At 47.2% G+C, this 16,945-nt stretch overlaps 1 protein-coding gene across 3 annotated transcripts; it reads left to right on the top strand.

Annotated features, from left to right (window-relative positions):
- Positions 1-10,462: 10,462 nt before the first annotated feature.
- On the top strand, positions 10,463-16,531 carry VGLL2 (vestigial like family member 2). Of its 3 annotated transcripts, none has more exons than XM_021555509.2 (4): positions 10,463-10,584; positions 12,788-13,079; positions 14,806-15,324; positions 16,379-16,531. In XM_021555509.2, exons 1-4 carry the CDS (start codon positions 10,504-10,506, stop codon positions 16,417-16,419), a joined length of 933 nt encoding a protein of 310 aa, XP_021411184.1. In that variant the 5' UTR covers positions 10,463-10,503; the 3' UTR covers positions 16,420-16,531. The 3 variants fall into 3 exon arrangements, with proteins under 3 accessions (XP_021411184.1, XP_031360398.2, XP_077637924.1); XM_031504538.2 differs by having other exon boundaries at positions 16,217-16,531; XM_077781798.1 differs by having other exon boundaries at positions 14,806-15,331; positions 16,165-16,531.
- The last annotated feature ends 414 nt before the right edge of the window (positions 16,532-16,945 follow it).

Below are 16,945 nucleotides of genomic sequence, written 5' to 3'. Positions count from 1 at the left end.
ATCTATCTCTCTATTATGTTTGCATACACATATGTGTGTGCATGCATATTTGCATACATGAACATGCATGCACTTTTTAACCTCTTTTACTGCCTCCTTCACAATGAACTGTCCACCTGTGACAGCATGTCAGAATGTGTTTATCTGGTCTTACATCCCATGTGACACACCAGTGGTGTGCCATTCTGAACAGTGACAGGCCCCATTTACCCAGAAAAGCCAAATGTACATGTATTGTATGCAAGCTGATCAGTGGAAAGTAGTCAATACATGTAAACCAATCAGTGTAACAGTCTTTTAAAAGAGCTGTGCATGTAACAAGTGCTTCTTTAGGCTCATTCTTACTGTACTTGCTGTTGGCCCACAGTGCCAACCCTAAATCAACATGCTTCTGGAAACTTCTGAAAAACAAGCCTATTCCTGCACTCATTTTCTTCTCCCTTCCTTGCCTATAGCAAAGCATTTCCTTGTTTCCAGCCCTGCTGCTCACTGGGGGTCAGGGAGTCTGGGAAGCTGGAAACCTCAGTGCACAGGGAGCAGGCTGTTAGAAGCATTTTTCACACATCAACAAGACCTGCCCTGTGTAGTTTTACATAGCATGGTGTGAAGAAAGGTTGTAACAGCCAGCTGGCCATCCACACCAGGAATGCTGCTTATGCAGGGCTGAGATGAGGGTGCAGCTTCCGAGGAAAATGTCCAAATCCAAACTGTGCCTGCAGAAGTGAAGTACACCTGCTGAAGGCACACACAGAGTGAAGTTTCACCACAGAAACTGAAGGAACCACACAGGGATTGCCAGCTGGCTCCAGCAAAAAGGGTGGAAGGGAGGACTCTGGCACAGAAGGGAGACATAAGCTGAAAGTTTCCTCCTTTGACAGAAGGATCATCACCAAAAAGCAACAGCATCAGGGAACTCTCTGTCAAAACTATCAAACCCAACAGAACTAAAAGGTGATCAGTTACAGTGCTTATAGAAATTAACAAGTGATAGGGATTTTTAAAGGTGTTCCAAAAGTTCCAAATACAGGTAGATTTCTAGCCCTTGAAAATGAATTTTTGAAAAATGAGAGAAAAGTATTAACTCAGTAGAACTGTGGGAAATTAATGGTTTAGGTTTTGATCAATTGTTCCTACAAGAGACAGCAGCAATCTGGAAACCTTATGGGTCCCTCTAAGAGACTGGAGGTGAATTTTCCCCATGAAACTGCTGCATATTAGCTTTCAGGCTACCCAATATCCTTAAAAGACACTGCAATGTTCTTTCCAGCATTTAGAAGTTTCCCAATCATATCCCTTAGATCTGAAGGTATGGCTTATAGATATTAGCTGCTCAGCTTCTCTTTCCATTATAGCCCTCTCAAATTGCCTCTGCTTAGGTATTTGATAATTTTGAGAAATTAGTATAATAGGCAAGTAGGTAGGTAAGTAGATAATAAATGGATAGCTAATCTTGGTAGGAATAGTCTAGCAGATACATAAACTACATCTTTCAAAACATTTGGAGCTCTTCAGTGTGAAAAATTATATATTTTGGGCATATTTTCACACATATTTTAAATATTTTTTATTCTTTCTTAAAAGAAAAAGTATTGATTTTTTTTTTTTTTGATAAAGAAACTTGTAATTGATTTGCATTTTAGGACAAATTGTGATTACAGAACACAGTTGAAGAAACAAATGTGCTGGTAAAGAGATAATTGCCTTTTTACTAAGTGAGGATGGTAATTTTTTCTGCTTTGTGTTTCATGTATGTGTGAAATCGCTACTTTAGCATGTGTTCTCTGAGATGCAGAAGAAAACATAGTTCTGGCTAAAGCACATAAAGCTAGTTGGATAAAACCATGCAGTGTCAGGATGCCCTGAATACCCTTTGGAAAATTCATTTTACCCTTGTGCCAGCTTTCTCTCATCTATGCAAAAGCTGTGAGGCAGCATTACTGATTTAGGAGATTAACACATACAATTCATAGAGTAGGAGTCATCTTGCTTTTCTCACATAAGAGGAGCATACAGAAGGGTGCCACAAGGCAGTTGCTTTTAGGATTGTGGTGGAAGGATCCATGAGCAGAGCAAACTGGAGAACGCTGAACTGGTGGACCCTCTTTCTCTGGAGGCAACTGACTTTTGACACTGTGCCAGGGCAATGCACGAAAGTAACATGATAGAGAACTTGTAACCAACTTATGAAGCTCCAGTGAAGAGCAGCACACACGCCCCAACCTGGCTGCAAGCAGAAAAGAAGCAGAGTAACCATAATTCTGCATGTGTAGAATGCAGGGCAAGAGAGAACATAGGAGCAAATAGGTTATATGACATCTTTTCTGACACTGGCTTCAAACACTGTAACTGCACTTGCAGGTCATTGGAGTGTGGCACCTGGTGTGTTTTGCTGAATGATAAAATTTGTCCTCCACAATGAGAAGACATTCACCTGGGAAAGAGCACAACATCCAGTAATGGGTGTGTGGTTTCTCCCAGGGCATGGCAGCAAGCTGTGCTCCGTGTGGGAAGAGGCAGGAGCGGGGTGTCCCATGCGGCAGGAATGCGAGGACTGCGCAGTTTGCTTGGTGCTGGAAGGCGAGAGGCTGAAATATGGTTTGGCACGTGCTGGCTGGAGGCACACGCTGAAAGACAAGCTCCTGTCCTTGGGCGTGCAGGGGCTGGGACAGGGCACACCGCATACAGGAGAGAAAAGAGCTGTAAGGGGTTCCTGAGTACCTCTCTCATCCTCTGGAGCATGGAGCTGATGGCAGGCTTTCCCCAACAGCTTTTTCTTGAGTGTCTCTGCTTGCCCTGGAAATCACCCACAGCCGATGCTTCAGCAGCTACCTGCCTTCCCCGGGAAGGTGCACAAAGGCTCCTGTAGGCAGCAGCATCCCTGAACAGCAAACCCACAAAAGCCAGGTCCCAGCCTATTCCCAGGCTGGAAGTAAAGGAGCAAATCAGGACAAGAGGCACACGGACTGGTAACATTGTCCCTGTGACCAGCAATAGACAGTATAACAAAAAATGACGCCTTAATGGTGGACAAGCCAGTTTATTTAATGCAGCAGTTGTGTTATGTCAACAGATAGGGATTCAGAAATAACTTTGAGCTACCTTTCTGTTGCCCTCTGCATTTGACCAGCTCTTCAGCTTTCATACTCTCCTTTGCAATAAACCATTCTACCATCTCACCAGAGAACTATCTGTATCAATTTCTGAAAAATGTCATTCAAAAATTATTCCCGATTCTGAGACTAAATGAGTCCTGTCTATTCATTTCTTGTGAAGCAGCAGGTCCAAGTATGTGCCAAACCATGTGCTTGGCTCTTACCAGCTATACACAGAACCTCAACAAAAACTGAAAGGTAATTTTTAATGCTTTCCTCATTTGGGTTATCTTTCTGAAATGAAAATTGCATTGTGTTACCTTGCTATAAAACTGGATCTGCATTTCAAAAACTTTATTTGTTAGAATAGTTTCTCCATCAATTTAACTCAGTAGACAAAATGTTACTTAATGCACACAAACCTTCTTCAGCAGAGATATGAGAATGGCTTACTTTCTCTAAGCTCATGGTTCTTAGCTGCTGTGCCAGCTCACTGGCTGATTCACGTGTATGTGTAAAACTCTAGGCAGCTTCGGGAAGTGCCCACCTCAGCATGAGAAGAGATTCTTCTTTAAAAAGTAGGACCATCCTGCATGAAGATCCAGGCACACAAGTCCTGATATAAGCATTATGATTTGCCTTTGAGGGTGTGCTTTTGGTGTAGGATTTCATTGCATTCATGCTTCTTCTAATGATTTTGTGTGCAAGCAAGTGCATGGGGCACAAACTGCAAGTCCTCAATAAGTCCGGAGCATTGCTATTTATTACAAATAAGTCATCTGCATACTAATATCTTTCCATATTAAAAGAGGTCAATTTACACAGATACCAATGCGAGGCTAAGTCAGAATTCCCATCTGGGCTACGATATGACTATGTATGCATTATTTTTCAGTGGACTGGACTGCAATATCTAGATATTATGAAAATCACATGACATATTCTTTTATCCCCTTCTCCCTCACACAGTCATACCTGTAGTGTCAGTATGTTTGTTGATTCTTTTTTTATTGTTTTCCTCACTCCTTCTTGCTTGCTTTTCAAGCCTCGTTTCTGAAGATGGAGTTGGATTTTACAGCTGTGAGGACTAACTTCTCTATTAAATATAACCATTTAAAAAAAATAAATGTAGGCTCTGTGCAATTTCATTAACTCAGGATATTTTCCAGGCCCCCTATTTACACTTAAACCAGGAGCTACATTATTTGGGGCAATTCCACACAGTAAGAACACAATTCCCTGTAGCATGGCTCCACCTCCAGTATTTTGCTATGAATTTTCTTTTTATTTTATTTTGCAATTTTCTTTCCTTAATATATATGCTGTTACCATTTTCTAGTGGCATTCTCTCAAAGCTTAGCCAAATACACACTGCATAAAACAGAAGTGAAGCACTGAGCCCTTTCTATATAATATAATATTGCCTACCCTGAGCAATTAAAGTTTCCACTTGAGGAAGACTTAATCACAGAAGTAAACGAGAGCCTTTCTTTTCCTCATCCCAGGTTCATATTGCTGGTAGTATACTAAAGCCTGTACAGACATTAAAAGACACATACCTTACCTGTTTATGCTCTGCTGAAAACCTGATTTTCTTGTTGTTCCTTGCATCGAGCCACTTACTCTCTCAAGCTGCAGTCTTCCTCTGCCACCTACCTCCCTCTGTCTGAAATATTGTCTAAAAGAGTGGAAAGAACGATGCTTCTAAAATTAAAGCATTTACAGGAATTAAAGCCTTCATATAAAACCACTTTCTTTATCAAGACAAAATGTGTAAAGATATGACTGTGCAATCAAAATCACTGAGATTGGACATTGCAAGGGATCTATATGTCACAATTACATCAGGAGTTTGGTGCCTATATTAATAGGGCTGGTGCTTAAGAAACCTCAAAAGAGTGCAGACACAACCTTTTTCTGCTTTCACACAAAAGCAATTAAAAAAAAACGTAAAATAAAACATACATCGCCCCTATTTTATGCATGAAGGTGATTGTTAAGGAAACTTTTCACTGAAATTACATTCCTGCTCTGAGCAGAGAAAAAATATGTGTTGTAGATATTACATAAAAATGCAAAACTATATATATATCTTGGTGAATGGATCTCAGAAAAAGCCAGATTAATCTTCTGGTGGATCAGTGTTGAGAGGGGGAAAGAGGTTCACACTGATTCAGCTTAGACCTGAATGCCAAAACACCTGCATCAGAAAAGCTGCTGCCTCTGCCTCTTAGGGCAAAACAGAGTGTGTTCCTACACTGACTTGGGAAAAAACTTCCATGAACTTTCCTGTCACAAAATCAAGCCCTGAATTCAATGCATTCAGTGTGTTCTCACGCGTGTGAATGTATTCCCTCATGACAGCCCTGGATTTCCCTTCCAGCCCTGCATAATGATCTCTTCATCTGCCGCCATCAGTAGAGGAGAGACAGGTGATGCCTCTGGCCCGTCAGGGCTGGGCAGGACGGGTGAGTGACACGCGCCAGATGCTGCACCCTGAGCTGGGCTGCAGCTCCCCTGGAAATACATCATGGAGTAAAAATCACCGCGTACATTCCAGCTGCTGCACAGCGCGTCACTGGAGCAGACGTGCTGTCACGTGTACAAACGCACACCAAATTGTATCTGTGCATGGGGTTAATTAGCAGCTAACTGTGAGTTCTTAGAGGTGGAGGGGGGAAAAGGAATAGGGGCGAAAAAAACCACACATTCAAAGGAAGATCAAAATTAACTCTACAAGCTCTCTGAGTTTGAAACACAGGTTTTTCAGGACAGTGAAGGAGACAATGAAGTCAGTGATATGTGTCTCCTGATTTTTACTTTGTGTTTTACTGTATTTATAATACTGGCTTTTTATCTTTAATGTCAGTTAATTCAGTATCCACAAAAACCACAGAGCCAGAAGCTCTTGAGCCTAAAGTCTTCTGCATTAATACAGAGCCAGAGGCTGGACCTCAAAAACATCCCTGAGAATACCATGGTAACAGTTGCCAAGCCCTAAAAAACAAAAAGCTTTTAGGGATGTGGAGCACAAAGACTGACAAGATAAGAAAGAGGAACAGCATTATCTATCTTAATTTATTTCAGCCAGATTTGACCCACATAAACTCACAAGTAGTGCATTCAGCTATAAGTATGTGCTGAGTCCTACAGGCGGATTGAGGCATTAAAGAGTAAAGTAGAGAGCAGGAATAGGAAGACTAGTGAAACTGAACTTATCATCTGATGGAGGAGGCATTGCACAGTATATGTGATACACGCAGCAAATAGACAAAAAATACAAGAAACAAGTCAACATACAGTCTTCAGTATTTAGAAATAAGACTGCTGCCACATAGGAGTACAGTATTTGAACACTGTATAGGAATATTTGTGGACTGGATTTATAGGATTCATTTATGGACTGTGCAAGATGATCATTAGTAAACAGAAAGTTGATGTGAAATCACATGTAGGTAACACAGTAACAAGAAAACTAGTGAGTAAAGTGAGAATTGGGACATTTGGCAATACCTGAGCCCATTGCTGAGTCTCTTGGCCTTCTCAAGAGCAAACAGCACATGAATGGAGCTGTTTGAAGAGTTGCACATCTATGACTGAGGAAGACAAGTGATGGAAAATATCTTAGAAAGGATGACTGTACGAGGCATCATGAACAGATGCCATAGACTTACATGGTTTCATCACAGTTTTCAGCCTAGCTACTTGCAATCTTAGTCAGATATGTATAAGTTTAGAAGAAATTCCAGGAGGTTCCCAACACCTTTGGCTCCTCACCACCAAGCAGTCCAGGTCTTTTATGTGCTTGTAGTACCAAAACTGAAAATACAGTGGTCATCACATCATCACAGTGGGAGAGCACATCAATGTCATGTCTTTAAAATTGTGTTATGGCAAAAAACTCCAATAGTTATAAGCATCAGTTGCAACAAAAGTACTTCTCAGCAAAACAAACATTAGAAAGATAACAAATCCTTGCCTCAATATTTTTAGAATAATGTTAAAAAATTACATATGTTGCAAATAAATGGTACAAAAACTATTAGAGGAATTGCAGTAGAAAGTTAAGGAGCAGCATCTATTTTGGCAGGAAAAAATATTATATGGAATAAAATCAATTTCATAAGAGAAAATATTACATTCAAAAGGACTGTTTAGATAAGTGAACTAAGGCATTACATGAACCAACAGCTGGAGGCTGAAGCCAAGCCAACCCAAGCTGGAAGAGAAAAACACTGAAGGCTGCTAAGCAGAGCGGCAAATGGCTGCAGCAAGGCCTGGATTCTCCACCCACCTCATGGTATCTTCTATTTGGAAAAGCATGCCTTACTGGAAACAGTGAAAGTCTCCCTGAGCTTCTAAAGACGTATATTGTGAACAGCAAGAATTATATATGTGGTATGATTGAAAAAACAGAAATGTCCCTACTGGATGATAAATACTTAATCCTTTAATTGACCATGATACTCAGTGCTCAAACCTTCAAACCGCAGGGGCTGGCAGGCTAGGACTGCATGTAGGATTTCCAGGGAAGGTGAGCAACTAATGTGGCCAGTGCTACCATGTTTTTCTCCTTCTCTTTCTGAATGTTGATGTTCTGTTTCATTATCTGTTTGCTTGTCTGGTGAACCATTCGCAGTCGTACCCAATTTTTGTTTTGTAAAAGTTCCAGCTTAGATAGAAGCTAACACTGACTTGCTTTACAGGGATGTTTTCCGAGGAAAGTTGTAGATTTCTGCATCTCACTGTTGATCAGAACCTATCATTCTTTGTTCTGAACAAGATTTTCTTTTCATATTACTGCTGTGAAATATTTACCAGTGTATGGCTTAGGAGTAGGCCCATGCCAGTGCTGTGATGGGACACAGCCAGTTCTTAACCCATGTCCTTTCTAAAATTGTGCTTTCCTTTACTGCTGTCATAATTTTCTTTCTGAGGTAACTCAGCTGTTTCTTTCCAAGTTTTTGTAATTCCTTATGTGACTCATCCCTAAAATTCTTTAGTTAAAACCAAGGAAGATTGTTTTTATAATAATTGTAAATGCACAGTGAGATCATTAGTGAATATAGTTTCTGACCCTGGGTTCCCAGGATTATTTCCTATACCAGGACTAATTTCACAGGCTCACAGACTTTTTGCCACCAAAGAGGCAAAATAAGGCCAGCATTTTTGCATGAATGTTTTTATTGCTCTGCATTATGACACTGAAGTTTACTTGTGTCTTACACTGCATAGTTTTACAGCCAAATAACTGTCTATAAAAGAGACTTAATTCATACCAAGCCACATCAGAGGCGATTCCCCCAGCATATACCCCTGATTTCAGCTCTCAAGGAGAGATTCTTCAGGGTACACAAGCTAGACTGTCTGCCACACTGCAGCACCCAGTCACACGTGTTGCTGTTACACTTTGGGATTTTCCACACAAGTGAATGCTCAGCCTTGGCCAGTGTCAGGTCCTACCTTTGCTATGGCAGAGTCCTGGTGAAGGGCTGGTCTGAAGAGCAGGAGGGAATTCTATGTCTTTGGAGCAGGTGCTCATTGGATTTACCCTCTGAGAAATGGGTTGTTTTTTGGTATCTTGCCCAGCACACCTTTGAAACAGGCACTGGTCTGTGTGTGCTGGGAAAGCTCCCTGCCTCTCACAAGCAGGGACACAGAGGAAAAGTGAGATCCTTTTGTCCCAACTGAGATCCCTCAGTTTCTCGCCGTGAGGAGGGAAGGGCTGTTCTTTAGCTGACTTTTAATTTGGACCCCTGCCACAGAGTGAGTCCTTCCCTCTACTGTGATTACTTGCTTACTGTTCAGGATGAATAAAAATATAAGTTACATTTCTTATTTTAAAGCCTAGTACCCAGAGGTCATCCCCTCATTTCCTTGACCACCAACACAAAATTGGCTCTGATGGGGGAAGGAGCAACACTGAGGCAGAACCCACAGCCACAGTATTTCGGGATGCAGTACAGTATGAAAAACGAATTTCCCAAACTCCCAAGAATATGGAGAAAGAAATTTGTTTAACTATTAATTTTAAACCTTGCACCTTATGCAGAAAACATTGAAACACAATTATCAGGCACTGAAATATGATTTTTGTGAACGACAGGCATTCAAAACAATTTCTAGCACTTGGAATATAAAAATTGCATTTTGAAAAAAACAAAATAGAGTCAATGTTTAGTTTTAAATATGACATTTTTCTGCTAAAATTAGTTTAACTATTTCCAGGTCTTCAAAATTTAAAGCGTTCATTCTTTTTAGATTTTCCCCCAATATTTTTGTAACCAATCAGCATTTGAAAACTGAGTAATATTCTTTCTCTTCCATTTTCTATATTTTTTTCTGCTTTATGACAGGTGCTTTAAAGAAAACAAGAAGGGTCTCTTCTCACAGTAGTTGTGACCTGTTTTGAACATTTCAAAAAGTTGATATTGAAATAAGAACTTACATCTCTGTTAAAATATAATCTGCCTCCTATGCAACTCCTTTAAAATGATGAGCAGTGAGGATACATTCACCTATTTACAACTTTGCGTGTCGTACTCAGCAGAAAGCCAGGCAGTAAATCCAGTTTACCTTCACGATAATTTGTTGTTTTGACGTGACTTTGCCCTCGGCGTTTAGTTTCTATTAAATGCAAAAGCATCGCTGTTCCCGGGATTTGTAATGATTTAAAAGTTTCTGAGGAGATTATTCCTCGGGAGAAACTGGTTTTTCCTCCTTCGGTTTATCAGACCTCTCAACTCCGGTGGCTTTGGTGGTGGCATTTTCGGGTGGACGCCGGACTTGGAATTTGGATGGGGTCACCCAGATCCCTGCCTTTCCGCTTCGCCCGGGCAGCAGCGGAGGCCGACGAGGTGGGGGGCGGCAGGGGCATCCTCCCCCGTGGGCAGCGGGGCAGCACACGGCACAGGAGGCACGTGGAACGCAATGAAATAAATGAAATAATATCAAAAGCAGCGGGAGATGGGTTGACTCGCTGGGTAAGCCCCTATCTTCTGCCGACCCCCGGTTCCCCCCGCACCCCGCCAGCCTCCTGCGTGGCCGGAGCTCCCCTGCGCCTCGGGCCCCGCTGCTCCCGGGCAGTCCCGGCCGCGGAACCGGGGTCTCCCTGCTCCCTCTGCCTCTGCCACCCGCCGGGCCCTGGGCTGAATTCCCCCGGCGGCCGGGGAGCCCCTCCAGTCCCGGCGTATTTGCGGGAGGGAGCCACGCTATAGGAAGGGAGGAAGGCAGGGAAAGAAGGCAGGGAGGGGGTGTCAGCACAGCCCAGCGCGGCCTCATCCCCCCCTCACTCCTCCCACCAGTGCGTGGTGCCTCTTAACCCCCGGGAACCTCCCTCCCTCGAAGCATTACTCCACTTTGCAGAACTCGAGTTGATGAGGGAAAAAATACTTCTCGGCCGCGGCCAGCCATGAGCTGTTTGGATGTTATGTACCAAGTCTACGGTCCTTCCCAGCCCTACTTCGCAGCAGCCTACAGCCCCTACCACCAGGTACGTGTAGCGGACAGCGGTGAAGAGGCAGAAGGTGGGAGGGGTATCGTCTGGAGGATGGCCATCTGGGGCCTCACCAAAGGGAAAAAGGGAAAAGGAGAAGGGGAGGGGAAAGGGGGGGCGGGAGGGGGAGAGATCTGGGAGCCTGCGATGGTGAGCGGAGCAGAACCGCATCCCACCTTGGCGCGGGGCTCTGCAGGGTACGTATCCCAGCGGCAAACGACGGGCTACGGGATGCCTTTGGAGAGAGGGGACGATTTTAACCCTCAGAAGGATTTTTAGGGGGTTTGTTTGCTTGTTTGTTTGTTTGTTTTAAAATGTTTGCTTGTTTGTTTTTGTTTGTTTGTTTGTTTTACCGGGACGGGCTATTTCCGAGCGCGGCGGGTCGGGGTAGCGATGTGCGTGGGGACCGTCGGGAGCTGCGAGGCCGGGCTTCCCGGGGCATCGCTCACCCCTGCACGCCGGCATCCCGGCCGCTGCCACGGAAGCCTCTTGGTGCAGAGATTTTACTCCGGAGGGGTGCTCCGGAGTTACGCTCTAGAAGTGGGGGAGGCGAGAGAGACGGGAGGTTGCGGGGTTCGCCCGGTTTGGCGGTGGCGGAGGAAATCACGGCCGCGAAGGGGAGCAAGGGGCTACAGGATGCTCTCTTCTCCCGGGGCGCTCTCGGCGGCGGCGGGACCCCGGGACGTCCCCCGGGCCCCGCGGCTGTCAGCAGCGGCCGGCGCCTGCGAGACCCTCGAGTTCTTCCCGAGCTGCAGCCACGGTCCCGCCGCCTCACTGCGTGTAGCTCCGCCCGGGCGGTCGCGTGTATCAGCGAATCCCGAGGTTTCAAGAAAAGGATGGCTCCGGCCGCGGGGATGTTTCGGGCACGCACGGCCCGTGGTGTGCGGGGATCTGCTGGCGCCGGGACTCGCACGGTCCCGCGTGGGTCAGGCTCTGCTCCCAGGCTGCACCTGCTGCACACCGCTTTCCTTTTAACCCCTCTGCGTTCCCAGTTTTCCCCTCGCCCTTACCCCTTCCAGAAATTAATTCTTCCTCCCCCACCATAACGAAAAGGGGGATGGATATAGAGAAAGGCGTCCCGGGCCCGAGTCGGGTGCAGCCCCCGCTATGCAGCGGGCCGGGGCCAGCGGCGTGGCTGTCCCTGTGCCCCCTCCAGCGCCCGGCAGCGGGGCCCAGGACCCGTCACAAAAGCCAGGTAATGTCTTTCCCCACTTTGCCTTCCCTCCCAACTACCCTCTCAACCCCCTGCTTATGACATTATTAAGGGGGATGACCATTACCTCAATGGCCAAACAGGGAGCCAAGCGGAAAGGCGGTCGTCGCGACGAGTGACATTATCAAATATATCGCGTGTCTTGGCCCAAGACTCTGCCCCGTCCTCTCGGTTCTTCCCGCCGGCTGCTTGCCCCAAGGCTCTGTCCGCGGCGGCAAGCCCGGGCTCCGTGTCCCAGAGTTTATTGCTAAGAAACTCTCAGCAGCTGCAGACACGCTAACGTGCGTGAAGACGGGAAACATTCGGCAAACTTCACAATGCCCGCTGTTTTTCCACTCGGCGGAGTCAGTAAAAGGAGATTAATCTTGTAGTAAATACCTGGAACTTCTTGGTGTCCAGGGAAATGCTGAGTTTTGCCCTGAAGTGTGTTTGAGACTGTCAGGTTTTTTTCCCCCTCTTTGCTTCTACCTCGCCCCTGTGGGTTACAGGACACTCTGCATCGGATAGATTTTCGGAGCCGGGGATCGAGCGGCTCTCGCCTTCTCCCAGCTGCCGTGGGTGCTGGGCCGTCGCCCGCCCGTGCCCCCGCATTGCAACCCCTTGGCGGCCGCCGTCCGCTCCGGAGCCAGCTGCAATGAGCCTTTTTTTTGCGGGGCTTCATGCGTGAGACCAGGCGGTGTGACCCCCGCCCGGCCGCGCCTTCCCCACCCGGCGGCTGTCTTGCTCCATCCCCTTTGGCATCTGTGGGGTTCGATTCCCAATCCCTATTTGCAGTCATTTCACTGCCCCCGGACTACAGACGGCGATATGGGGGTGTGGGGATTGTGGTGTATGCCGAGGAAAAGGCGGGCAGCCGAGGACCAGACTTGGCATCCTCTCGGAAAGACCGCGGGAGAGGGCTGGGCGCTACCCGCCGGATGGCACAGGGCTGGCCAGCGCACCTTGGTGTGCTGCGTGACAGGCTCCGTTTTCTTTCCTTCCCTGCAGAAACTCGCCTTTTACTCCAAAATGCAGGAAGCCCCGGAGAGCGGCAGCAGCGCCAGCGTGGGCAGCTCCTTCTCCAGCCACGCCGCGGCCAGCATCAAGGAGGAGGACTGCAGCCCCGAGAAGGAGCGACCCCCCGAGGCCGAGTACATCAGCTCCCGCTGCGTCCTCTTCACCTACTTCCAGGGGGACATCAGCGCCGTGGTGGATGAGCACTTCAGCCGGGCGCTCAGCCAGCCCAGCAGCTTCTCCCTGGGCAGCGCGAAGGCGGCGCGGAACGCGGGCTCCTGGCGGGGTGAGCGCCCTGCGGCGCGGGGGGCGCGGGGGATGCGGGGGGCGGCGGAGGCCCCCTCTGGCCCGGCACATCCTCCTCGCCTCGGCTCCGCATCCCCGCTCTCTCCTCCCTCCCACCAGCGGCTGGTGCCCGGCGGTGGCATCCCTCCTCCGAGGCTACGAGTTGCCAGCCACTTGGCTCTTTTAGGGTAAAAAGGAAAAAATAAAGCCCCTCAGATTATGCAGGGAGGCCATGGCTCAGGGGGAAAGCAGCCTGAGTGGTGATCGGGGAAAACAAATTGTCTTTTCACTGCAGGTGCTTTACCTGGAGAGGGTTACCACCCAACTAGTGGGTGATCTTCACTCCATGGAGTGACTCCCAAACTGTGACTATGACCAGTGTATTCCTCATTGACCCCCGCTTTCAGTTTGGAGTGTTCACAGTGATGGGAGCAAAGAAAAAACCAAATGTGGGAACAATCTCATCAGCTTCCCGTCTCAAAAAAAAAAAAAAAATAAATAAAGGTGTGTGTCCCTGTATCTTGCCCTGCATGTATCACCACCTCGATTGCAGCTGAAGTGCTGACAAGAACTCTTAAATTTCTGAAAACAAGGGCTTGCAGATCTGCCCAAGGCAGTGTGCTGTCAAGGCCAAGGCCATGGCTTATGCAAAGCTCTCTATATTCATGCCTGATTCACAGTGGATAGGCCCACAAGGGTAGTCAGAGCAGAGGGGAATAACCTTCCCCACACTCAATCTGCCAGAGTTAGGGCTGGCACTTCCTTGTGGGCAGTCTTAGTAACCCTCCCTCACAGGGCCACCTGCTCGGCCAGGGCTGGTTTCCCAGACCTTGCACAGATTGCTGTCTGTAGTGCCTAAGAATATTTCACGGGTGAGAGATATTCAGTGCTGGAATTGATGGCAGTAGAGGAGGTTTTTTTGCTCATGATGAACTGCTTCCTTTTCTCCCAAGCAATGCCAAGGCTCAGAGCTGACATACTTCCCTGGCAAAAAATTATTAGGAACATAGTTTTATTTCATTCAGGAACAGTGTGCATTACCAATTAATCATACATAATATCTCTTCATAACATTAATAATCACCAGTCCATCTTGCATGTTGCTAAATGGGCTAAGAAAATGTAGGGTCTTTGTCTTTGCCCTGCCAATCTCCAGCAAGGGAGGGCTGCTGAGGGTTTCCCAGACAGGCTGACAATATACCTAAGAAACAGATGGCTATAGTAGATGGAGAATTGCCCCCAGATATTTGAGTAATTCAAATTTGCCTTTAGTCACATCTCTCACTGTTCCTGCCCACTTTGCTACTGCACTGAGGCAGCAACTGCTTTCCAGGAAGCGTTGGGCATAAACACTTAGATGAGGAGATTATTACAAAAACAAACAAGAAAAAGCCAAACCTGAAAATTTAAGGGGCGTGTAGTAGCTCTCAGTTTCCACTACTGAAGAAAAGAGATGTTTCTCTTGCCTCAGGTAACAACCTTTTGCCCATCTACATAGTAAGAAAAACCTGGAGGTTATAGTTGCAGCTTCATGGATAAGCCATAGGACAGGTGTGTTGGATATTTAGTCGGAGAGGAATCTGTATTTGTTTGGAGCAAGTTCTCATGCTTGCCAGCTTTTCGTGGAATAAAGGGTGGATCAGGGAGGGATAGAGTCCTAGGGAAAGGAGATCAAGTCTTGTCAGGTGTTCTCATTGCTGACTTTCTTTCCCACTTCCTTCATCCAGATGGTTCCTTCCCAATGAGCCAGCGCATCTTCCCACCGTCCTTCTGGAACAGCACATACCAGCCCTCCTCGGTCCCGGCCAGCCTGAGCAGCCCCCTGGCAGCTGCCGCCCACAGTGAGCTGCCCTTCGCCGCTGCCACCGACCCCTACGCGCCCACCTCTCTGCACGGCCACCTGCACCAGGGCGGCCCTGAGCCCTGGCACCACGCCCACCACCATCACCATCACCACCACCACCACCACCCCTACATTGGGACACAGAGCACTGCCTACCCCCGCCCCACCGCCATGCACGAGGTCTACGGGCCCCACTTTGACCCCCGCTACGGCTCGCTCCTGGTGCCCACCGCCTCCGTCCGCCCCCACCGCCTCACCCCCGCCTCCGTATCCACTCCAGTCAGCCCCCCCTGTGAACTGGGCAAGAGCGAGGCGGGTGCTGCTGCAGCCTGGACAACACCGGGCCCCTTTCCCAATGCAACGGGAGACATGGCACAGAGCATTGGCCTCAATGTGGACACAGGTAATGAGCTGCCCCCGGCCCCTCCAGATCCCCTGGCTCAGCTGCACCCCTGCTCCCTGATCCCACTGTCCATAGCAGTAGGGAAGTATGCATGGGGAATGGCTGAGGTTCTGCTGTAGGGGAATGAAGTGAGGGTGGAAGCCCACTGTGTGACACCTGAGCTCTGCCCTGGGTGTTCTTCTCAAGCTTTCAGGCCAGGCAAGTGAGGAAGGATGGGACAGGCCAACACCTCACATCTCCACAACATTATTTGAATTTCTGATGCCTTCAAACATTCCCTGAGGCTACAGGTTGCTTTGAGGTACTTTTGTCCTGGCACTGGTCTTGCTCCTGCATTGAGCAGCAAGAGCTAGGAGCAGAATGGAGCAGCCCCAAAGGTCACTGCTTGGTCCCATCCATGTGCTGCCCTGAGAGGTTATTTCTAGACACTATGCAGGTTCACAAACTAGCTCCTCTCCTTATTTACCTTTTCCTTTCAGTTTTTGCGATGAAAGCACAATTGCATTTGCTGAGCAAAAAAGGCAGACGTCTTCCCCTGGTAGTGCCTGTTGGGGTGTCTGGAACCAAGGCTATGGCTATAGTGCTGACAAAAATGGGTACGTAGGCAAAGTCAGCAATGACAGAACTTGAGTCAGTGGTTGTGAAGGGAAGGAAAGTCTGCTCCATGCCGATTTCATTATTGCAACCACTAATGGCTCCCTATGATGTCCTCACTTTAAGCAGAAGGGACTTCTCCAGTCTGGTTTGGGCTCTTCTTTCACAGCCTTCTGGGGCTCTGGCGATCCCACGCTTTAAACTGATCTCAGCTGGCAAGAAATGCAATTGTTTTCCTCTGTTCTTAAATGCCTGTACCTATTTTTCTTCCTTTTTTTTTTCTTCTCTCCATTCTCAGGTTTGCAACCTCAGGATAAAAGCAAGGATCTGTACTGGTTTTAGAGCTGTCCTTCACTCTTCTTCCCCTGGCTCTCCCCTGTAGCTCTCTACCCATTAGACATGGTGGCATTCAGAGCTGAAATCGGGTCAGTTTGTAACAGCTTCTGGTCTTGGTTTGCAGCTCGCCGTTACTCCTTCTGTGGTGGATCCCTTCTGAGCTGATGTGCTGACTCAAAGACTCTCAGGTCCCCCCTTGCCCTTTTCCAAGCCCACCACGGCCCTGCTGCTCAGGGAAAGACAACGGGAGTTAAAAGGACCTGGCTTTGCAAGGGTGGTACTTTAGACTTACTTCAGAGAGGAAAGTCGTTCTGTTGCAAGAAGAGAGCCAAAGATACTGAACTTCTATTTAAGCAGACTCCACAACCAGACCTGCAACCAGACTACTCTGAAGAGTCAAATGACATCACGGATAGTGATGCAAAACCACTGGCCTTCATACAGGCAACAGAGGAAATTGTGGAGGTTTTCTAGTGGTGTGAATATTTTTTATGGCAGTGAAAGTTATTTCTTGAATGCAACCATGGGAAAGCTACTCAGCAGTTTTGAACTGGATTTTTATTTTGCATTATGGAAAAGTAAAATGAGAAGAAACTGGAACTCTTGAACATATCAAGGAACTGGTCAGATTTTTCAGCTTTGTGGTTGTGAGTGGCAAGTATCTGACTGGAGCCACCTGCCCTGGACTTAC

This window comes from Lonchura striata, chromosome 3, assembly GCF_046129695.1.
Source record: "Lonchura striata isolate bLonStr1 chromosome 3, bLonStr1.mat, whole genome shotgun sequence".
NCBI classification, from domain to species: Eukaryota; Metazoa; Chordata; class Aves; order Passeriformes; family Estrildidae; genus Lonchura; species Lonchura striata.
The sequence above is the reverse complement of the archived record's forward strand: the minus strand, read 5'-3'. Positions and strand labels throughout refer to the sequence as shown.

What these genes read in the sequence shown, in the direction of transcription:
- VGLL2 (XM_077781798.1), top strand. Translation starts at nt 10,504, where the DNA reads ATGAGCTGTTTGGATGTTATGTACCAAGTCTACGGTCCTTCCCAGCCC. An exon ending in CCTACAGCCCCTACCACCAG is followed by an intron (nt 10,585 to 12,787) that starts GTACGTGTAGCG and finishes CCTTCCCTGCAG; the next exon opens with AAACTCGCCTTTTACTCCAA. An exon ending in AATGTGGACACAGGTAATGA is followed by an intron (nt 15,332 to 16,164) that starts GCTGCCCCCGGC and finishes TCCTCTGTTCTT; the next exon opens with AAATGCCTGTACCTATTTTT.